At 45.0% G+C, this 24,550-nt stretch overlaps 1 protein-coding gene across 14 annotated transcripts in view; it reads right to left on the minus strand.

Annotated features, from left to right (window-relative positions):
- Nucleotides 1–877: 877 nt before the first annotated feature.
- Nucleotides 878–24,550, minus strand: part of LOC140427048 (organic cation/carnitine transporter 2-like) — a 271,913-nt gene continuing 248,240 nt past the window's right edge. For 5 of the 14 annotated variants that reach the window (XM_072512494.1, XM_072512493.1, XM_072512480.1 and 2 more), the window contains one exon: nt 4,925–5,193. In XM_072512494.1, coding sequence (XP_072368595.1) covers nt 5,056–5,193 — 138 coding nt within the window. In that variant the 3' untranslated portion in view covers nt 4,925–5,055. The other 9 variants (XM_072512490.1, XM_072512485.1, XM_072512487.1 and 6 more) reach the window with 3 other exon arrangements.

The raw sequence follows: 24,550 nt of genomic DNA on the forward strand, positions 1-24,550 counted from the left end.
TAGCACTGTTGCCTCTCAACTCCAGGATCCCAGGTTCAATTCCGGCCTCGGGTGACTGTCTATGTGGAATTTACATGTTTTCCCCGTGTCTGCGTGGGTTTCCTCCGGGTTCTCCGGTTCCCTCCCACAGTCCAAAGATGTGCAGGTTAAGTGGATTGGCCTTGCTAAATTGCCCCTTAGTTTCCAAAAAAAGGTTAGGTGGGGTTACTGGGTTATGGGGTTAGGGTGGAGGCGTAGGGTGCATTTTCCAAGGGCTGGTGCAGACCCGATGGGCCGAGTGGCCTCCTTCTGCATTGTAAATTCTATGACTCTATAGAACACGATGATATAGTTGCTTCAAGTATTTATTCTAAATGGTAACCACACATTACTACATAGAAACAATCCCATCCTGTCACCAAGTCTCTGGTTTCCGTCTGTCCTCCTATATATATACATTTGTCTCCTCTGGCTCCACCTGCTGGTGGGAAGCATGTTGGGATACCTCCAGGCAATATGCAGCGTACACACTTTTTCAAAAAATATATTTAGAGTACCCAATTATTTTTTTTCCAATTATGGGCAATTTAGCTTGGCCAATCCACCTAACCCGCACATCTTTGGATTGAGGGGGTGAAAGCCATGTAGACACGAGGAGAATGTGCAAACTCCACACAGACAGTGACCCGGGGCCGGGACCCAACCCTGGTCCTCAGCACCACCCCAGCGTATACCCTTTTGACTAGCCCAAGCTGCTCACAGGCCTGCACGCCAATGAGTGATTCGCACTCCGCCACTATTACGGCGAACTGTATTCTGTGGATTACTGTTGAAATCTACCCGTGGCTAAGTGTAGTCTTGTGTACACTTAACTAAGCAAAAATTTAAACTACATGTCTCGGATGCAAAATGTAATCTTTATTATGTGTCTATTGATTATAATTGAGAGTTTGAAATCTTCTTGTGGTTACAAATCAAATGTTCTCAAGAAAGTCCCTGCCAGCAGAAGACTTTTCCAAGATATAATTAAGCTTAGTAGCTTACAAATGACTTGAACTTTGAAAATACAGTAAAGGTTTCTTGCTCAAAGCAAAACAACTTGCGCAGACTTAGAGTTAGAAGAGAAATATGAAATTACGGAATAAAGATAGCAAATAGTCAGGTAAATAGTACAGGGTGATTCCGGAATGAAGATGGCTGCCCAGACCACTATCTTGAAGGAATTTGTTATCAATCTGAGTCAATCTGTTCCTACCCCTGTAACATGCTGATTGGTTTGGATGAGTCTTCAATACATTTGATTCGATGATTAGTTGTCAATCATCAATGTGCAACATAGGCTTCACTATGTTGCATCTTTGGATTCCTTCTGTGTGTTGGAATGTAAGCTTACACTTATCGTTAGGTTGGTATTTGCTGACTATTGTAATATTCACATTTTGAACAATGGCAGATTCATGTTAACTCTGGTGTTAATTTGACCTTGATGAAATTGTTGCACTGTTCAGCACTTTTGCAAATGTTTCAAAGAAATTCTGTGTGCTTGCAGATTTTTCTGCAAGCAATGTGGTTTTTAAATTGATATGGGATTAATTCAGCTCTGTAGTTTAGGACAGAATCCATTTTAAAATGGTTTTCAAACTGGGTTGTTTTTAAATCTATAATCAATACTCCTTTTTACCTATCATGAATACCAGATTTCCTTCAATCCTCTCTTTGATCAATCGAAAGATTAAGTGAGATGAATCATGATAACATATAAGGAATGCGGTTGGGTAGGTAAAAGTGCCAAAAGGAATCATTCACATTGTCTTTGATGGTTTCCTTGTTTGAAAACAGCCTTCAACAATAGAGCGGGCAAGGTTTGCATTTCAAGCATTACAGCAAAAATTCTTAAAATTCTTAAAGAATTATTATTATACAATGACAATTAATCAATTAATTGAATTTGATTCTACTGATTCAGTATTAATCTTTTAGCAATACATTAGTAATACTGTCAAAAAATTGATAGGCTAGTAACGGTTCAACAATAATATTTTAGTTCCATTTCATTGACTGGTGGTGCAATGGGATTAATGTGAATCATTCTGATTGGTGGGGCCTTGTGTTTAGCGAATAGTTGGCTAACGCATTTGATCAACAGGAATATTATGTACATGATGAATCCTGCTACACAAAAGAAAAAGAATCCCTGTACTATGGACATTCCTGTGGGTCCCAAACACCTGCAAAGCTTCTCCCAGATAGAGATAACTGAGGGTATGTCAAGCTTTCTGACTTCTTCTTGAATGTGTGCTGCCAGATCTTTGACTTCTTTTGAATTATCTGGAATGAAAGTGCAACACTCCGCACCAATCAGAACGCAATTGTCACCTTTTTCGGCTAACACAAAGTCAAGTGCCATTCGATTTTCTAATGCCACGGTTTGAATTGCTCGCATTTCGTCAGAGATTTTATCTAGGGCAGTGGCGGTATAATCAGCTACGTTTTGTATGATGGTTGTTATTTTATTTAATTCGTTGGCAACCCTTGTCTCCCAATAAAAAGGAATAAGTTTAGCATAGATTTTGTCTCGTAAAGTGATAGATCGTTTATTTATTTGAGTGATTGGTTCTAATGGATAAGGGAGATGAGGAAGATGACGGATAGCGGGCACTACATATCCTAAATAGCAGGATCCTGACCAAAATTTTGGAGGCCAGGAGTATGCTTTGTCATTACAGATAAAATAGGTTCCCTTATAGGCAGAATATTGGTAAATATCCTCTAAAAACCAATGGTCTGAGAATGTTTTATTACTAATGAGATTGTATAGGTCCGTTATTGTGGACGATTGAAGGACTCTTTGTGAAGAATTCTCAGTACATTTGTGAGCTGTACTTACATCAAAATAATTAGTACATACACTGTGGCCCATTTTCATCCCTTTAGGGTGATTGCTGGTGAGACATATTGATCCTTCTTGTTTAAGAGTATTTGGGAGATTAATATGTGGAGGATTTTTGTTTGTATTATATTTGGGTTGATACCATCCTGAAAAAGTATTTAATGGGTAACCTGCAGATTTCCATAATTTAATTGATTTCTTTAAATAAACTCGGTATTTTCTTTTCTCACATGAATCTGTTCCAGAACGGACTACTGGAGAGCGGGAGTCGTTCTGATAGATGTACCATTCTGCTGTTTCTGAAGCATTAAAAGGGATATTTAAAAAGGAATGCTTTCTCCTGAGTGGGTGGGAATTGCAATGCATACCCAAGAATTGGAGATATTGAAATTTTCAGCATATATCTTAGATATGTGGAGAAATGGTTTTCACTTAACTCTGTGACAAGGTTTTTACAGATTTTTACAGATTTTAATACTTATACGGCCGCTTCACATGTGACGTGTGGATCCAATTTTTCTTTCCTTTCAGTTTTACAGCGGACTGGGTGGTGAGGAGAGTTAAATAAGGACCCTCCCACTTAGATACTAGTGGCTTCTTCTGTAACTTTTTCACATATACCACCTCGCCAGGGACAAGGCTGTGTCCGCCTTCTGGTGGGTCTCCCCAAGCTGCCAATACCTGTTGAGAAGCAGAGCTAACAGAATTTGTTAAATTTTGACAATAAGTAAGCAAAGTATCACTTATTAAATGACAGTTTGTTTTCCCCAAGTCAATAGTTCCTGGCAGAGACATTGGTCTGCCTGTGATGATCTCAAATGGGCTTAAGCCTGTTGTTCTGTTTGGGGTTGCTCTAATACTGCATAATACTATTGTCAAGGCTTGGACCCAATTAATGCCTTCTTGGCCGTATTTAGACAGTCTTTCTTTCAAAGTTCGATTCATACGTTCCACTTGTCCTGGTGATTATGGATGATAAGGGCTGTGTAAATTCCAGTCAATGTTCAATAATCTGCACACTTCCTTACAAACAGCACCTATAAAGTGGGTTCCATTATCTGAATCAATGCTAGCTGGTACTCCCCATCTGGGGATATGGTCTTTGCAAAGCACTTTGGCTGTATGGGTGGCTGTGGCCCTCCTGGCTGGAGCAACCTCCACCCATCTAGAGAATGTATCCACTATCACAAGGGTGTCATTTTACTTTTGACATGTAGGAAGGGTGATGTAGTCTACCTGTATATCCTGGAACGGTCCTGCAGGGGCAGGAGCTTTTAGTTGGGGTATTGATGTTATAGGTCCCAAGTTGTTCTTTTGACAGTTTGATACCAATTGTGCATGGTTTCTGAATTCTTTGCCGCACCAATTCCTCTGGAATCGATCCATCATTTGTTGAGGTGAAAGATGTCCCCATGAATGGATTTGTTGGGCCAGAAAAGGGATCAGTGCTTGTGGTGCTACTGGTTTATCAGTCTGAACTTGTCTCCAAATATCATCATCATACAATTGAATACCTGATTCTAACCATGTCCATTTTTCTTCCTTTGTACAGTCATGTTGTATTTTGCATAGGTCCTGTTATAAGCTGGTCACTCCCAATTTGTAGATGTGATTGGATTCTTCATACCTTTGAGAGGCAGCTTCCCTTGCTGCTTGGTCCGCAAGAGCGTTTCCTTTTGCTTCCATGGTGTTTTCATGAGTATGGGCTTTACACTTTAGAATTGATACTTCTTTTGGCAAGGCCATGGCTTCTAGGAGGTCTCGTACTTCCTTTCCATTTTGGATAGGTGTTCCTGGTGTTGTGAGGAATCCTCTTTTTCTCCACAGGTGGCCAAAATCATGTGCCACTCCAAAACCACATCTGGAGTCTGTATAGATGTTAGCTGTTTTATCTTTTGCCACATGACATGCTCCTGTTAGTGCCTTTAGTTTGGCCTGTTGAGCTGATGTTCATGGGGACAAACTTCCTTCAGCCAATACTTCATATGGGTTTGTGACCGCCCATCCAGCTTTTCTGATACCATCGTCAATAAAAGAGGAACCATCTGTGAATAGAATTAAATCTGGGATCTGTAGTGGTTCTTCTTCTACCAAAAGTGCCTCTTACATTTCCTCTGTTATTTTCACACAGTCATGTACCATTATCTCTCCTCTCTTTTGTTCCGCGGGGAGCAATGATAATAGGTTTACTGGACTGGCTTTGTGAAAATAAAGGTTGGTGCTTCCAAAACTGCTGTCCATCTAGTCCATCTAGCTGACGTAACTGTTGATACTCTGTTCATAGATAGTAGTGAATGAACTGCATGTGGGCATTTAATGGTCAACTGTTAAGAACAAGAACAAAGAAAATTACAGCACAGGAACAGACCCTTCGGCCCTCCCAGCCTGCGCCGATCCAGATCCTTTATCTAAACCTGTCGCCTATTTTCCAAGGATCTACTTCCCTCTGTTCCCTGCCCATTCATATATCTGTCTAGATGCATCTTAAATGATGCTATCGTGCCCGCCTCTGCCACCTCTGCTGGCAAAGCGTTCCAGGCACCCACCACCCTCTGCGTAAAAAACTTTCCATGTACAACGCCCTTAAAATTTCCCCCTCTCACCTTGAAATCGTTACCCCTTGTAATTGACACCCCCACTCTTGGAAAAAGCTTGTTGCTATCCACCCTGTCCATACCTCTCATACTTTTGTAGGCGTCAATCAGGTCCCCCCTCAACCTCCGTCTTTCCAACGAAAACAATCCTAATCTACTCAATCTTTCTTCATAGCTAACACCCTCCATACCAGGCAACATCCTGGTGAACCTCCTCTGCACCCTCTCTAAAGCATCCACATCCTTCTGGCAATGTGGCGACCAGAACTGCACGCAGTATTCCAAATGTGGCCTAACCAAAGTCCTGTACAACTGTAACATGACCTGCCGACTCTTGTACTCAATACCCCGTCCGATAAAGGCAAGCATGCTGTATGCCTTCTTGACCACTCTATCGACCTGCGTTGCCACCTTCAGGGTACAATGGACCTGAACTCCCAGATCTCTCTGTACATCAATTTTCCCCAGAACTCTTCCATTTACCGTATAGTCCGCTCTTGAATTAGATCTGCCAAAATGTATACCTCGCATTTGCCTGGATTGAACTCCATCTGCCATTTCTCTGCCCAACTCTCCAATCTATCTATATTTTGCTGTATTCTCTGACAGTCCTCCTCGCTATCTGCAACTTCACCAATCTTAGTATCATCTGCAAACTCGCTAATCAGACCACCTATACCTTCGTCCAGATCATTTATGTATATCACAAACAACAGTGGTCCGAGAACGGATCCCTGTGGAACACCACTAGCCACCTTTCTCCATTTTGAGACACTCCCTTCCACCACTACTCTCTGTCTCCTGTTGCCCAGCCAGTTCTTTATCCATCTAGCTAGTACACCCTGAACCCCATACGACTCCACTTTTTCCATCAACCTGCCATGGGAAACTTTATCAAACTCCTTACTGAAGTCCATGTATATGACATCTACAGCCCTTCCCTCATCAATTAACTTTGTCACTTCCTCAAAGAATTCTATTAGGTTTGTAAGACATGACCTTCCCTGCACAAAACCATGCTGACTATCACTGCTAAGTCTATTTTCTTCCAAATGTGAATAGATCATATCCCTCAGTATATTCTCAAACAGTTTGCCTACCACTGACGTCAAGCTCACAGGTCTGTAATTCCCTGGATTATCCCTGCTACCCTTCTTAAACAAAGGGACAACATTAGCAATTCTCCAGTCCTCCGGGACCTCACCCGTGCTCAAGGATGCTGCAAAGATATCTGTTAAGGCCCCAGCTATTTCATCCCTCTCTTCCCTCAGTAACCTGGGATAGATCCCAACTGGACCTGGGGACTTGTCCACCTTAATGCCTTTTAGAATACCCGAAACCTCCCCCTTCCTTATGCCGACTTGACCTAGAGTATTTAAACATCCATCCTTAGCCTCAACATCTGTCATGTCCCTCTCCTTGGTGAATACCGATGCAAAGTACTCATTAAGAATCTCACCCATTTCATCTGACTCCACGCATAAATTCCCTCTTTTGTCTTTGAGTGGGCCAATCCTTTCTCTAGTTACCCTCTTGCTCCTTATATACGAAGAAAAGGCTTTGGGATTTTCGTTAACCCTGTTAGCCAAAGATATTTCATGACCCCTTTTAGCCCTCTTTATTGCGCGAGTGAGATTTGTCCTACTTTCCCGATATTCCTTCAAAGCTTCACCAGTTTTAAGTCGCCTAGATCTTATGGATGCTTCCTTTTTCATCTTAGCTCGTCTCACAATTCCACCCGTCATCCATGGTTCCCTAATCTTGCCATTTCTATCCCTCATTTTCACAGGGACATGTCTGTCCTGCACTCTGATCAACCTTTCCTTAAAAGACTCCCACATTTCAAATGTGGATTTACCCTTAAACAGCTGCTCCCAATCCACATTCCCTAGCTCCTGCCGAAATTTGTTATACTTGGCATTTCCCCAATTTAGCACTCTTCCTTTCGGACCACTCTGCTCTTTGTCCATGAGTATTCTAAAACGTACGGAATAGTAATCGCTATTCCCAAAGTAATCACCGACTGAAACTTCAACCACCTGGCCGGGATCATTCCCCAATACCAGGTCCAGTATGGCCCCTTCCCGAGATGGACTATTTACATACTGCTCTAAAAAACTCGCCTGGATGCTCCTTACAAATTTTGCTCCATCTATGCCTCCAACACCACATGAGTCTCATTCAATGTTGGGGAAGTTAAAATCTCCCATCACGACCACCCTATTGCTCCTACATTTTTTTATAATCTGTCTACATATTTGTACCTCTACTTCACGCTCGCTTTTGGGAGACCTGTAGTAAAGTCCCAACAATGTTACTGCACCCTTCCTATTTCTTAGCTCTACCCATATTGCCTCAGTGCTCGAATCCTCCATCGTGCCCTCCTTAATCACAGCTATGATATCATCTCTGACCAGTAATGCAACTCCTCCACCCCTTTTACCTCTCTCTCTATCCCCCCTGAAGCATCTATACCCTGGGATATTTAGTTGCCAGTCTTGCTCTTCCCTCAACCAAGTCTCAGTAATACCAATAACATCATATTCCCAGGTACTAATCCAAGCCCTAACTTCATCTGCCTTACTTGCTACACTTCTCGTATTAAAACAAATGCACCTCAGACCGCCTGTCCCTTTGCGTTCATCATATCTTCCCTGTCTACTCTTCCCCTTAGTCACATTGAGTTTATTATCTAGTACCTTACTGGCTTTAGGTTCTGCCTCTTTACTGACCTCAAACTTCCTAATCTGGTTCCCATCCCCCTGCCACATTAGTTTAAAACCTCCCCAACATTGTGAGCAAAAGCACCCCCTAGGACATTGGTTCCAGTCCTGCCCAGGTGTAGACCATCCGATTTGTAATGGTCCCACCGCCCCCAGAACGGTTCCCATGTCCCAAAAATCTGAACCCTCCCTCCTGCACCATCTCTCAAGCCACGTATTCATTCTGACTATTCTTGAATTTCTACTCTGACTGTCTCGTGGCACTGGTAGCAATCCTGAGATTACTACCTTTGAGGTCCTACTTTTTAACCTATCTCTGAACTCCCTAAATTCTGATTGTAGGACCTCATCCTGTTTTCTACCTATATCATTGGTGCCTATATGCACCACGACAACTGGCTGTTCACCCTCCCCCTTCAGTATGTCCTGCAGCCGATCTGAGACATCCCTGACCTGTGCACCCGGGAGGCAACATACCATTCGGGAGTCTCGTTTTTGACCACAGAAACGCCTGTCTACTCCCCTTACGATTGAATCCCCTATGACTATAGACCTACCAGTCTTTTGCCCGCCCTTCTGTGCAGCAGAGCCAGCCATGGTGCCATGAGCCTGGCTACTACTGCCTTCCCCTGGTGAGTCATCTCCCCCAACAGTATCCAAAACGGTATACCTGTTTTGGAGGGAGATGACCGCAAGGGACACCTGCACTGCCTTTCTGCTCTTTCTCTGCCTTTTGGTCACCCATTCACTGCCTCCCTCACTAACATGTGACCAACTCACTGAACGTGCTATCCACGACCTCCTCAGCATCGTGGATGCTCCAAAGTGAGTCCATCCACAGCTCCAGAGCCGTCATGCGGTCTAACAGGAGCTGCAGCTGGACACACTTCCCACACATGAAGGAGTCAGGGGCATCGGCTGTGTCCCTGAACTCCCACATTGAGCACGAGGAGCATAACACGGGTCTGGGATCTCCTGCCATTTTTACACTTTACCTTAACTGATTACAAATATAATATCAAATAATGAATAAGTGAAAGGAATAAAGATTTTACTTACCAATCACAATACTTAGCAACACACGAAGAGTTAAATTTCTCCTAGACACAGCTAATTGGAGCACTTTCCTAAACAGCAAATCAGGTCACTGCTTTGTTGTGATATCACTCTTCAAGGTAAGTTTTTAAAGTTTTTAAAGAGGTAAACTTACCTTCCCAACAGACCCCTGGCCACTGCCCCCGCCGAAAATCTGAAGGCCGCTTCTCCGGCAGCTGTGTCCCCGCCGCTCTCCTCGCGCTCTTTTATCCTGTGTCTCCGCCGCTCTTCTCGCGCTCTTTTACACTGTGTCCCCGCCGCTCTCCTCGCACTCTTTTATCCTGTGTCCCCGCCGCTCTCCTCGCGCTCTTTCACTTTTGTCCGCGCCGCTCTCCTCGCGCTCTTTCACTGTGCCCCCGCCGCTCTCCTCACGCTCTTTTATCCTGTGTCCCCGCCGCTCTCCTCGTGCTCTTTTATCCTGTGTCCCCGCCGCTCTCCTCGCGCTCTTTCACTGTTGGTCTAACTGTTGGGCCTGCTGTAGCCATTATAGCTTGACAAGTGGCTTCCATGGCTCTTTGGCACCTGCCATAAGCTCGTGCCATGTCGTCAAGTTTAATGGAGTAGTATCCAACCATGTTCTTGGGCTAGTACTGCTGTCATGTAACCCTCTTTTTCATGAACAAACATGGTGAAAGGTTTTCCATTGTTTGGAATTCCTAGAGCTGGTGCTGAACATAGGGCCTTTTTCAGATTGAAGAATAATTGCTTCTGTTCTGTGTTGAGGTCAACCGTAACTTTTGATTTTCGGTTACCTTTCAAAAGATCATTCAATGGCTGAGCTATCTGAGTAAAAGAATCAATCAATTTCTGTTAAAATTACACAGTTCCAAAAACGATCTCACTTCCAGGACAGTTGTAGGTTCCTTTGCAGCTTTGATGGCAGCTGTTCTATCCTGAGTGAGTTTCCTTTTGCCTTTGGATATTTTCTGACCTAAATAGACAACTTCATCCTGAGAAATCTGTGCCTTGGCAAGACTAGCTTTATGCCACATTAGTACTAAGGTGATCCAAAAGGAAACGTAAGTCTTTCTCATGATCATCCTCATTAATAGAAGCGATCAGAATATCACCTGCATACTGGATAATGATGGAGTACAGAACAGGCAGTTGCCTGAGGTGGTCCTGTAGAGCCATGTGGTAAACAGTAGGGCTATTGTGAAAACCTTGTAGTAGTCTAGTCCATGTATACTGTTGTTGATTAATAGTGAAAGCAAACCATGGCTGTACATCCTGTACATCCTGCAATGGTTGTTGCAGGTGCCGGGGTTTAGATATTTCAGTAAGCTCAGGGAAGGTGGTAAAAGAGGGGGAGGGGTGGCATTGTTAGTCAAGGACAGTATTACGGTGGCAGAAAGGATGTTTGATGATGACTCGTCTACTGAGGTAGTATGGGCTGAGGTTAAAAACAGGAAAGGAGAGGTCACCCTATTAGGGGTTTTCTATAGGCCTCCGAAATGTTCCAGAGATAGAACATAGAACATAGAACATCACAGCGCAGTACAGGCCCTTCGGCCCTCGATGTTGCGCCGACCTGTGAAACCACTCTAAAGCCCATCTACATTATTCCCTTATCGTCCATATGTCTATCCAATGACCATGTAGAGGAAAGGACTGCAAAGATGATTCTAGATAGGAGCAAAAGCAACAGGATAGTTGTTATGAGGGACTTTAACTTTCCAAATATTGACTGGAAACGTTATAGTTCGAGTACTTTAGATAGGTCCGTTTTTGTCCAATGTGTGCAGGAGGGTTTCCTGACACAGTATGTAGATAGGCCAACGAGAGGCGAGGCCATATTGGATTTGGTATTGGGTAATGAACCAGGACAGGTGTTAGATTTGGAGGTAGGCGAGCACTTTGGTGATAGTGACCACAATTCGATTATGTTTACTTTAGTGATGGAAAGGGATAGGTATATACCGCAGGGCAAGAGTTATATCTGGGGGAAAGGCAATTATGATGCGATGAGGCAAGACTTAGGATGCATCGGATGGAGAGGATAACTGCAGCGGATGGGCACAATGGAAATGTGGAGCTTGTTCAAGGAACAGCTATTGCGTGTCCTTGATAAGTATGTACCTGTCAGACAGGGAGGAAGTGATCGAGCAAGGGAACCGTGGTTTACTAAAGCAGTCGAAACACTTGTCAAGAGGAAGAAGGAGGCCTATGTAAAGATGGGACATGAAGGTTCAGTTAGGGCGCTCGAGAGTTACAAGTTAGCTAGGAAGGACCTAAAGAGAGAACTAAGAAGAGCCAGGAGGGGACATGAGAAGTCTTTGGCAGGTAGGATCAAGGATAACCCTAAAGCTTTTCATAGATCTGTCAGGAATAAAAGAATGACTAGGGAAAGAGTTGGGCCAGTCAAGGACAGTAGTGGGAAGTTGTGCGTGGAGTCCGAGGAGATAGGAGAGGTGCTAAATGAATATTTTTCGTCAGTATTCACACAGGAAAAATGTTGTCGAGAAGAATACTGAGATTCAGGCTACTAGACTAGAAGGGCTTGAGGTTCATAAGGAGGAGGTGTTAGCAATTCTGGAAAGTGTGAAAATAGATAAGTCCCCTGGGCCGGATGGGATTTATCCTAGGATTCTCTGGAAAGCTAGGGAGGAGATTGCTGAGCCTTTGGCTTTGATCTTTAAGTCATCTTTGTCTACTGGAATAGTGCCAGAAGAGTGGAGGATAGCAAATGTTGTCCCCTTGTTCAAGAAGGGGAGTAGAGAGAACCCCGGTAACTATAGACCAGTGAGCCTTGCTTCTATTGTGGGCAAAATCTTGGAAAGGTTTATAAGATATAGGATGTATAATCATCTGGAAAGGAATAATTTAATTAGACATAGTCAACACGGTTTTGTGAAGGGTAGGTCGTGCCTCACAAACCTTATTGAGTTCTTTGAGAAGGTGACCAAACAGGTGGATGAGGGTAAAGCAGTTGATGTCGTGTATATGGATTTCAGTAAAGTGTTTGATAAGGTTCCCCACGGTAGGCTACTGCAGAAAATACGGAGGCATGGGATTCAGGCTGATTTAGCAGTTTGGATCAGAAATTGGCTAGCTGGAAGAAGATAAAGGGTAGTGGTTAATGGGAAATGTTCAGACTGGAGTCCAGTTACTAGTGGTGTACCACAAGGATCTGTTTTGGGGCCACTGCTGTTTGTCATTTTTATAAATGACCTGGAGGAGGGCGTAGATGGATGGGTGAGTAAATTTGCAGATGACACTAAAGTCGATGGAGTTGTGGACAGTGCGGAAGGATGTTACAAGTTACAGAGGGACATAGATAAGCTGCAGCACTGGGCTGAGAGGTGGCAAATGGAGTTTAATGCAGAAAAGTGTGAGGTGATTCATTTTGGAAGGAATAACAGGAAGACAGGGTTCTGGGCTAATGGTAAGATTCTTGATGTGGAGATGCCGGCGTTGGACTGGGGTGAGCACAGTACGAAGTCTTACAACACCAGGTTAAAGTCCAACAGGTTTGTTTCGATGTCACTAGCTTTCGGAGCGCTGCTCCTTCCTCAGGTGAATGAAGAGGTCTGTTCCAGAAACACATCTATAGACAAATTCAAAGATGCCAAACAATGCTTGGAATGTGAGCATTAGCAGGTGATTAAATCTTTACAGATCCAGAGATGGGGTAACCCCAGGTTAAAGAGGTGTGAATTGTACCAAGCCAGGACAGTTGGTAGGATTTCGCAGGCCAGATGGTGGGGGATGAATGTAATGCGACATGAATCCCAGGTCCCGGTTGAGGCCGCACTCATGTGTGCGGAATTTGGCTATAAGTTTCTGCTCGGCGATTCTGCGTTGTCGCGGGTCCTGAAGGCCGCCTTGGAGAACGCTTACCCGGAGATCAGAGGCTGAATGCCCTTGACTGCTGAAGTGTTCCCCGACTGGAAGGGAACATTCCTGCCTGGTGATTGTTGCGCGATGTCTCAGCGTCATAGCGGATAGCGTCACGTCGCTGCTACCCCATTCCGGGCCGGAGACTTTGCGACGTTTGGGGCGGCGTGATGCAGGTGGGATTTGCGCCGTTTTTGCCGCCGGTCGGTGGACTTTGCGCCGATAACGGAGAATTTCGCCCCTGGTGTTGTAAGACTTCGTACTTGTTATAATAACATTGACTTACACTTATTTGTGCTGTTTCTCAGCTATTCCCCTCCTCGAAGAAAAAAAACACTTTTTAAACTCACAACTGCGTCACTATGATGTTGGTTGCAAAGTCAATGAGAACAGGAATTCGACCTTAGTGATTGTGAAAGTCAGCTGTGCTCCGCTCCTGCCCCGATTGAAACTGAGCTCCACTGTATCCAACCCTGCCACTGTTTTCCAACTGCTCTGCTATTATATGTTTTATAATGGACTCTTGCATTTCCCCCACTATCGACGTAATGTTTCCTGGTCTATCATAGAACATAGAACATAGAATTTACAGTGCAGAAGGAGGCCATTCAGCCCATCGAGTCTGCACTGGCTCATGGAAAGAGCACCCTACCCAAGGTCAACACCGCCACCCTATCCCCATAACCCAGTAAGCCCACCCACCACTAAGGGCAATTTTGGACACTAAGGGCAATTTAGCACGGCCAATCCACCTAACCTGCACATCTTTGGACTGTGGGAGGAAACCGGAGCACCCGGAGGAAACCCACGCACACACGGGGAGGATGTGCAGACTCCGCACAGACAGTGACCCAAGCCAGAATCGAACCTGGGACCCTGGCGCTGTGAAGCAATTGTGCTATCCACAAGGCTACCGTGCTGCCCCGTTCATCGTTCCGTGTTATCTCTCTACCTCCCTTTTTAAAAGGTGGGGTTACATAGCTACCCGCTAATCTGTAGGAACTGTTCCAAGGTCTGTAGAACCCTGGAAGATGACCTCCAATGCATCCACTATTTCTAGGGCCATATCCTGAAGTACTCCGAGATGTAGATTATCAGGCCATGGTGATTTATCGACCTTCAGTCCCATCAATTTCCCCAACACCATTTCCCTACTGATACTGATTTCCTTCAGTTCCTCCCTCTCACTAAACCCTGGGTTCCCCAACTTTTCTGGTGCACTATTTGCACCTCCTTTGTGAAGAAAGACCCAAAGTATATATTTAGCCGATCAGCCTTTCTTTGTCCCCCATTATAAATTCCCCTGTTTCTGGCATCTGGCTTCACCAATCTTTTTCTCTTCACATACCTTGAGAAACTTTTACTGTCAGTGTTTATGTTACTCTTGTCCTCTATTTTTGCATTCTTATGCATCCTTTTGTGCTTCTTTGCTGAATTGAGAACTGCTCCCAATCCTCACGTCTGTTGTTTTTGTTCTGGCCAATTTGTATGCCTCTTCTACTATTTCTAACTTCCCTTTTAAGCCATGGTTTGGTCACCTTTCCTGTTTTATTTCTGTGCCATACATGCTCTCTTTGAATGTTTGCCATTGCCTATCCACCATCATCACAGTCAGTAACATTCCCCCAATCCATCACAGCCAACTCATGCTTCCCATCACTATAGTTTCCTTTATTTAGATTCAGGATCCATGCTCAGAATCAGCTAAGTAGCTCTCCAGCTTGATGAAAAATTATGGTCACACAACCAGATTGCCAATTATTCTTTTCTCATTACACAATACCCAGTCTAGGAAGACTGTTCTCCAGTTGGTTTCTCAATGTATTGGTTCAGAAAACCATGCCGTATACACTCCGAGACTTCCTCCTCTGTGGTCATGGTGATAATTTGATTTGTCCGATCTACATCTATATCCATAATTACAGATGTTACTTTATCACACGTTTCGTGCCGTCCCCAGCATCACCACTGCAGTTTGGGGGTGTTCAATCAATCCCCACTAAAAAAATGTTATCCGTTGGTGTTTCTCAATTCTATCCGTACAGATTCCAAATCATCGGAGTTAATATCCTTCCTCACTATTGTGTTAATTTCCTCTTTAACCAGCAAAACAACCTCATCGGGGAGCAACATACCATCTGGAGTCTCACTTGTGGCCACAAAAACCCCAATCTTTTCCCCTTACTATTGAATCCCCTATAATTATTGTATTCCCACACTTTTTACTCCTACCCTGTGCAGCAGAGCGCAACTGTGGTGCAACAAATTTGGCTGTTGCTGCTTTACCCTGAGATGTCATTTCCCCACACATTTCCTGCACCGCCTGCCTAGTCCTCTTCCTCTGCCTCATGGTCACCCATTCCCTTCTGGCCTGTGTGGTCTTAGCCTGTGGTGTGACCACCTCTCAATAAGAGCTGTCCATGATACTCTCTGCCTCACGGATCATCCACAGTTTCTCCAGTGGCCACTCCAGCTCCGAAGTCCGGGTGTCCAAGAGCTGAAGCAACCTTGAAGTCTCCAGCAGTACATCTTCACAGCCCCGTGACATTCATTGGCATTACTAGTGTTGAATCCTGTACTAATCATTGTGAGAGGTGTGATTTTTCAGTGAAAGTAACTTCCCTCATCCCCAGGGAACATGCTAAAACTGTTACCAATTGTTAAACCCTTGATTTGTTTGTCTGATTCTATGCAATTGCTGCACCCTCACATGGAGTTAGTGTTAATTTTTAAAATATTTTTTTAAATCTAAATTTAAAGTACCCAATTCTTTTTTTACAATTAAGGGGCAATTTAGCGTGGCCAATCCGTCTACCCTCCACATCTTTGGGTTGTGGGAATGAGAACCACGCAGACACGTGGAGAATGTGCAAACTCCACACAGACAGTAACCCGGGGCCGGGATCGAACCCAGCTCCTCGTAGCCATGAGACAATAGTGCTAACCACTGACCCACCGTGCCGCCTCATTAGAGTTAAAATTAAAACAATCTGATAACTGTTAATCCACATTTTCCTTTCCATTGATTGATTGTTGCATCGGAAGCTGAATTGGAACTGAGTTGATGATTCGCTGTGAAAAATCTTTATCAGCCGCACTGGTGACAGTTGTGGGATGTATTTCTAAATTAGAAAAATTCTGAAGTGTCTTTTATTTTGGTGAAATGGGGGTAGAAAAAAAATGGAATAGACAGGCTGTGATAGGGTGGAAAATGGGAGACAATAACTGGCAAAAGTTTTTCGAAGACCGAACATAGGTTAAGTGATTTATTTTAGAACATCTCTGTTGAGTTTGCAAGCAGGGCCCTGTAGTTTGGGTGGCCTGCCATTTTAATTCCCCAACTTGTTCTCAGATGACATCTCTGTCCTCAGCCATCTGCAGTGTTCCCACGAAGCTCAAACACAATCTTTGTCACCATTTGGTTTCACTGCTTGTTTCTCTGTTAATTTTGTCTCTCTCATGTTTTTGCTGTTAATGAGTAGCTGCTCATTTTGGGCAGCAGGGTAGCACAGTGGTTAGCACTGTTGATTCACAGCGCCAGGGTCCCGGGTTCGATTCCTGGCTTGGGTCACTGTCTGCGCGGAGTCTGCACGTTCTCCCTGTGTCTGCGTGGGTTTCCTCCGGGTGCTCCTGTTTCCTCCCACAAGTCCCGAAAGATGTTCTTGTTAGATGAATTGGACATTCTGAATTCTCCCTCAGTGTACCCGAACAGGCGCCAGAATGTTGCGACTAAGGGATTTTCACAGTAACTTCATTGCAGTGTTAATGTAAGACTACTTGTGACACTAATAAAGATACTTATTATTATAATTATTCTATCATTCTCTGTATATTTTTTGTTTCTTTATGTAATGTGAGGTTCAACCTTGTGGTCTGCATTAAGGTTATTAAACAAGGGGCTCGATTCAACCATGACTTGCGCCCGCCGCTGATCCGGGTGAACTGGGTGAATAGCGGTAAAGGCCAAATTCGCGATTCGGGCCAGGTGCAAACCATTTAGCGATTTACACAACCCGCTCCCGATGGCAAGTTCCGGATTAGGCCTAAAAATGGCGAGAATATCACAAACCCTCATTTGCATTCAGTTCAATCCCATTGATGAGATTGAAGCCGAATGCAACGCTCCCAGGAATTACCCAACTCGGCAGCGGGTAGTCGCACGGGCGTCGTTCAGAGCTCCTTTTCAAAAATGGGAAGTTGGCACAATGGCTACTGAGCGGAAGTGAGTAACCATTCCATTTTCCAGCATGCAGCTCTCAAAAACACAGGAGCTGCTGACCCAGTGGTGTTGGGGGGGGGGGGGGGGAGAGAGTTGGCCGTGGTCGGGGGGTTCACCCCTGGTCCAGGGGGGGGGTGAATGGCTTTGCGTTTGTGAGGCCTTCAAGCCATCTTCAAATATTGTGGAGACCCATAACAGGGCCAATCACAGCTGAAGCTGTCCTACCAAACTCTGCCAGGACAGAGCCTTCCTGCGGCTTTTATCCTGAAATTCAATTTTACCCCTTTAAGTGTGAGCATCCTCTAGCTTCACAGCTGAAGGCTATTTCAAAGGAGGAATTAGCCTTGCTGGTTGTGAGAGCATTTCACACTCAACTCTCAAGTGTCTTCTCGAGGGCACATGCGCCATGTCTCAGAGGATGATTAGTACATTGCACGTCCAGCAAACCTGAATGCCTGAACACTGCCTGAACTCTAGGAGCATCAGCACTACAACGGCAGCTGCAGACAATCAAACACTAAAGAACAGGGCTTCAGCACTGTGGATCTTCTCGCGAACAAAGGGTAGGTGTGTGGATAAGCATAGGGAAGTTGAGCGCAGCCATTATTTGCAGAAATCTGGGGTCTGGGAGCTCCTGATGTGGCCAGGGATGAGTGCGCAGAGTAAGGTTTGCCAGAACAATGGGCTCGCTGGACGGTACTCTGAGAGAAGACGGGACGCATAAGGGTGGGGTTGCTGGGAAATTTCAGGATCCTGGGATGGATGCCCTAACTGTTTTTTAGTCTCTCTTCTACGCTATTTCCTTACTGATATAATGATATCTGATGGAATCGATCCCGCAGCAGCTGCCCTTGGGTTGCTTGCGGCAGCCGAGGTGGGCAGATGCCAGAGATGGCAGCAGCACAGGCTGGAGGCAGCATCCTAAGTGCAGGGGGCTGTCACACATCTGAAGACCCGGCTGCCCATCAGGCTGAGGAGGGACCCAGAAGGGGAGACCAGCAACGGACCAAGGCGGACAGGCGTCATTAATCATTCAATGCGCTGAGGACACCATGTGCCACAGAAGATTGCATCTCAGCAGAAAGACAGTGCGGCACCTGTGCCACATCTCTGCGGACTTGGCAGCCTGTGGAGGAGGAGGACACCCGCTCCCGGTGGTCGTGAGAGTTACTACAGCACTGAACGCCACCGGATCATTCCAGGGCTCAAGCGAGGACCTGTGTAGCATGTTCCAATCTTCTGCCCACAGGTACATCTGTGAGTTTACAGAGGTGGAGGTACACCCACTGTGCTGTTGGATCACATGACACTCCCCTTCTCGTGATGACATGCTCCTATCCCTTAAAGGAATATTACAACACAAATGAACCCAATTTCCTTGTCTTCAGGGCTTAAAGAAGGTCTTCCTACCCTCATGACCCCTTAATCCCAAGAGGGCTATGCAGACAGTCTGCCCAGGCCCCCAGCAGCAGTTTGCCTGGTCTGCTCCTGCTTCCTGGCTCACCAACCGCCATCAGGGTCCTCAGTCAGATTTAATCATGGCCTCTGCTCCTCAAAGCAATGACTCACTGGCTTTCAGCTGCTCTCCAGCACTTTGCTGCAGCCCAGCTGTCCAGCTCTCTCCCTTCTACTCTCTCTCTCTCCATGAAGCTTCTGGTTCCTCCTGGACTCTTGCCCTGGGCTCAGACTCCTCCCCTAATTTTCAAGGACTTTGGCTCTTGTCCCAAAGAGAGTCTCCAGGGCTGACCGAATCCTCTGCTTGGCATCCTCCCAGGCTGACGACCTCTGCTGGTCAGGACCTAATCCCCTTCAGGAATATCGTGCAGCCGTTGGGGCCCAGTCTCTGGTATTGCTCCGAATTTCGAAATGGCAGTTGGGACATCCCAAGGGCCTGCTCACCAATAGAACAAATAGAACAAAGAACAAAGAAAAGCACAGCATAGGAACAGGACCTTCGGCCCTCCAAGCTTGCGCTGACCATGCTGCCCATCTAAACTAAAATCTTCTGCACTTCCTGGGTCCGTATCCCTCTTTCCCTTCCTTTTCATGTATTTGTCAAGAAAAGAACAAAAATGTTGCACTTGTTTCATTATCACTCCCTTTGAATCTGCACGATCAAGATTTTTTCATCATTTAATATCTTCCATTTTCAGCCGATCACAGACCTTCCCTTTTGTTCCTTTTGTATCTGCCCCCATTTATCCTCCCTAAAATTCAAATTAATTTGGCTTTTCCCGCTTTCACAATTATTATTCAGTAAGAATTGTTAGCACATCATGTCACGTGTCATGTCTCTACCTGTTGTAGATTAACTGATGAAAGTTAGTCAACAACTCCATTATCTTTGCATCATGAGGAATTCCTGGCAAAGGGCAATCTGGATGGACCTTTGTCTTCTATATCCCAGCAAATCTTATGCTGCTATTTTCCTTATCAAGCAAATATTTGAAGATAAGACATAAAGGTTTAAATTTGTGAGATAATTTTTATCTTTTTGTAGCGGAGGAGTGTTGTTCGAGTGAAGTACACATTTCCATGTTATGGGTAACTATTATTCATTTTAAGTTTCGATCATTTTTGTTTTCTGTTATCTTGCTGTTATTGTCATTTTAGTTTTTTCATTTTTCTCCTCCTCCGTTTAATCACGAATCCTGGACTAACTTGGCCTCTCTGATGTCAGGTGACTGTCTGTTGTTTCCCGGTTTATCTCATTGTATCCTCAGCAGAAGAAATAAAGCAAAATAATTTCAGCAAATCAGAAATGAACAAAGAACAAAGAAAATTACAGCACAGGAACAGACCCTTCGGCCCTCCCAGCCTGCGCCGATCCAGATCCTTTATCTAAACCTGTCACCTATTTTCCAAGGATCTACTTTCCCCTGTTCCCCGCCCGTTCATATATCTGTCGAGATGCATCTTAAATGATGCTATTGTGCCCGCCTCTACCACCTCCGCTGGCAAAGCGTTCCAGGCACCCACCACCCTCTGCGTAAAAAACTTTCCACGCACATCTCCCTTAAACTTTCCTCCTCTCACCTTGAAATCGTGACCCCTTTTAATTGACACCCCCACTCTTGGAAAAAGCTTGATGCTATCCACCCTGTCCATACCTCTCATACTTTTGTAGACCTCAATCAGGTCTCCCCTCAACCTCCGTCTTTCCAATGAAAACGATCCTAATCTACTCAACCTTTCTTCATAGCGAGCACCCTCCATACCAGGCAACATCCTGGTGAACCTCCTCTGCACACTCTCTAAAGCATCCACATCCTTCTCGTAATATGACGACCAGAACTGCACGCAGTATTCCAAATGTGGCCTAACCAAAGTCCTGTACAACTGTAACATGACCTGCCGACTCTTGTACTCAATACCCCGTCCGATAAAGGCAAGCATGCTGTATGCCTTCTTGACCACTTTATCGACCTGCGTTGCCACCTTCAGGGTACAATGGATTTGAACTCCCAGATCTTTCTGTACATCAATTTTCCCCAGGACTCTTCCATTGACCGTACAGTCCGCTCTTGAATTAGATCTTCAAAAATGCATCACCTCACATTTGCTTGGATTGAACTCCATCTGCCATTTCTCTGCCCAACTCTCCAATCTATCTATATTTTGCTGTATTCTCTGACAGTCCTCCTCGCTATCTGCAACTCCACCAATCTGGGTAGCATCTGCAAACTTGCTAATCAGACCACCTATACCTTTGTCCTGATCATTTATGTATATCACAAATAACAGTGGTCCGAGCACGGATCCCTGTGGAACACCACTAGTCACCTTTCTCCATTTTGAGACACTCCCTTCCACCACTACTCTCTGTCTCCTGTTGCCCAGCCAGTTCTTTATCCATCTAGCTAGTACACCCTGAACCCCATACGGCTTCACGTTTCCCATCAACCTGCCATGGGAAACTTTATCAAACGCCTTACTGAAGTCCATGTAAATGACATCTACAGCCCTTCCCTCATCATTAACTTTGTCACTTCCTCAAAGAATTCTATTAGGTTTGTAAGAGATGACCTTCCCTGCACAAAACCACGCTGCCTATCACTGATAAGTCGATTTTCTTCCAAATGTGAATAGATCCTATCCCTCAGTATCTTCTCCAACAGTTTGCCTACCACTGACGTCAAGCTCACAGGTCTGTAATTCCCTGGATTATCCCTGCCACACTTCTTAAACAAAGGGACAACATTAGCAATTCTCCAGTCCTCCGGGACCTCACCCGTGCTCAAAGATGCTGCAAAGATATCTGTTAAGGTCCCAGCTATTTCATCCCTCGCTTCCCTCAGTAACCTGGGATAGATCCCATCCGGACCTGGAGACTTGTCCACCTTAATGCCTTTTAGAATACCCGAAACTTCCGCCTTCCTTATGCCGACTTGACGTAGAGTATTTAAACATCCATCCTTAGCCTCAACATCCATCATGTCCTTCTCCTTGGTGAATACCGATGCAAAGTACTCATTAAGAATCTCACCCATTTCCTCTGACTCCACGCATAAATTCCCTCTTTTGTCTTTGAGTGGGCCAATCCTTTCTCTAGTTACCCTCTTGCTCCTTATATACGAAGAAAAGGCTTTGGAATTTTCCTTAACCCTGTTAAGCCAAAGATATTTCATGACCCCTTTTAGCCCTCTTTATTGCGCGAGTGAGATTTGCCCTACTTTCCCGATATTCCTTCAAAGCTTCATCAGTTTTAAGTCGCCTAGATCTTATGTATGCTTCCTTTTTCACCTTAGCTTGTCTCACAATTCCACCCGTCATCCATGGTTCTCTAATCTTGCCATTTCTATCCCTCATTTTCACAGAGACATGTCTGTCCTGCACTCTAATCAACCTTTCCTTAAAAGACTCCCACATTTCAAATGTGGATTTACCCTTAAAAAGCTGCTCCCAATCCACATTCCCTAGCTCCTGCCGAATTTTGTTATATTTAGCCTTTCCCCAGTTTAGCACTCTTCCTTTAAGACCACTCTCGTCTTTGTCCATGAGTATTCTAAAAATTACAGAATTGTGATCACTAATCCCAAAGTAATCACCTACTGAAACTTCAACCACCTGGCCGGGATCATTCCCCAATACCAGGTCCAGTATGGCCCCTTCCCGAGATGGACTATTTACATACTGCTCTAAAAAACTCTCCTGGATGCTCTTTACAAATTCTGCTCCATCTACGCCTCCAACACTACATGAGTCTCATTCAATGTTGGGGAAGTTAAAATCTCCCATCACGACCACCCTATTGCTCCTACATTTTTCTATAATCTGTCTACATATTTGTACCTCTACTTCACGCTCACTTTTGGGAGGCCTGTAGTAAAGTCCAAACAATGTTACTGCACCCTTCCTATTTCTTAGCTCGACCGATATTGCCTCAGTGCTCGAATCCTCCATCGTGCCCTCCTGAATCACAGCTGTGATATCATCTCTGACCAGTAATGCAACTCCTCCACCCCTTTTACCTCTCTCTCTATCCCCCCTGAAGCATCTATACCCTGGGATATTTAGTTGCCAGTCTTGCTCTTCCCTCAACCAAGTCTCAGTAATACCAATAACATCATATTCCCAGGCACTAATCCAAGCCCTAACTTCATCTGCCTTACCTGCTACACTCCTCACATTAATACAAATGCACCTCAGACCACCTGTCCCTTTGCGTTCATCATCTTTTCCCTGTCTACTCTTCCCCTTAGTCACATTGAGTTTATTATCTAGTACCTTACTGGCTTTAGTTGCTGCCTCTTTACTGACCTCTAACTTCCTAATCTGGTTCTCATCCCCCTGCCACATTAGTTTAAAACCTCCCCAACAGTGTTAGCAAAAGCACCCCCTAGGAGATTGGTTCCAGTCCTGCCCAGGTGTAGACCATCCGATTTGTAATGGTCCCACCGCCCCCAGAACGGTTCCCATGTCCCAATAATCTGAACCCCTCCCTCCTGCACCATCTCTCAAGCCACGTATTCATTCTGACTATTCTTGAATTTCTACTCTGACTGTCTCGTGGCACTGGTAGCAATCCTGAGGTCCTTTGAGGTCCTACTTTTTAATTTATCTCCTAACTCCCTAAATTCTGATTGTAGGACCTCATCCTGTTTTCTACCTATATCATTGGTGCCTATATGCACCACGACAACTGGCTGTTCACCCTCCCCCTTCAGTATGTCCTGCAGCTGATTTGAGACATCCTGACCCGTGCACCCGGGAGGCAACATACCATTCGGGAGTCTCGTTTTTGACCACAGAAAGGCCTGTCTACTCCCCTTACGATTGAATGATCTATGACTATAGCCCTGCCAGTCTTTTTCCCGCCCTTCTGTGCAGCAGAGCCAGCAACGGTGCCATGAGCCTGGCTACTACTGCCTTACCCTGGTGAGTCACCTCCCCCAACAGTATCCAAAACGGTGTACCTGTTTTGGAGGGAGATGACCACAGGGGACACCTGCACTGCCTTCCTGCTCTTTCACAGCCTTTTGGTCACCCATTCCTTGTCTCCCCAATCCTAATCTGTGGTGTGACCAACTCACTGAACGTGCTATCCACAACCTTCTCAGCATCATGGATGCTCCAAAGTGAGTCCATCCGCAACTCCAGAGCCATCATGCGGTCTAACAGGAGCTGCAGCTGGACACACTTCCCGCACATGAAGGAGTCAGGGGCAGCGGCCGCGTCCCTGAACTCTCACATTGAGCACGAGGAGCATAACACGGTAGCATTGTGGATAGCACAATTGCTTGACAGCTCCAGGGTCCCAGGTTCGATTCCAGCTTGGGTCACTGTCTGTGCGGAGTCTGCTCATCCTCCCCGTGTGTGCATGGGTTTCTTCCGGGTGCTCCGGTTTCCTCCCACAGTCCAAAGATGTGCAGGTTAGGTGGATTGGCCATGATAAATTGCCCTTAGTGTCCAAAATTGCCCTTAGTGTTGGGTGGGGTTACTGGGTTATGGGGATAGGGTGGAGGTGTTGACCTTGGGTAGGGGGCTCTTTCCAAGAGCCGGTGCAGACTCGATGGGCCGAATGGCCTCCTTCTGCACTGTAAATTCTATTTTATAAAATTCTATAACACGGGTTTGGGATCTCCTGCAATTTTTACACTTTACCTTAACTGATTACAAATGTAATATAAAATAATGAATAAGTGAAAGGAATAAGGATTTTACTTACCAATCACAATACTTACCAACCAGGAAGAGTTAAATTTCTCCCAGC

The sequence above is a fragment of the Scyliorhinus torazame genome, chromosome 7 (genome assembly GCF_047496885.1).
Source record: "Scyliorhinus torazame isolate Kashiwa2021f chromosome 7, sScyTor2.1, whole genome shotgun sequence".
NCBI classification, from domain to species: Eukaryota; Metazoa; Chordata; class Chondrichthyes; order Carcharhiniformes; family Scyliorhinidae; genus Scyliorhinus; species Scyliorhinus torazame.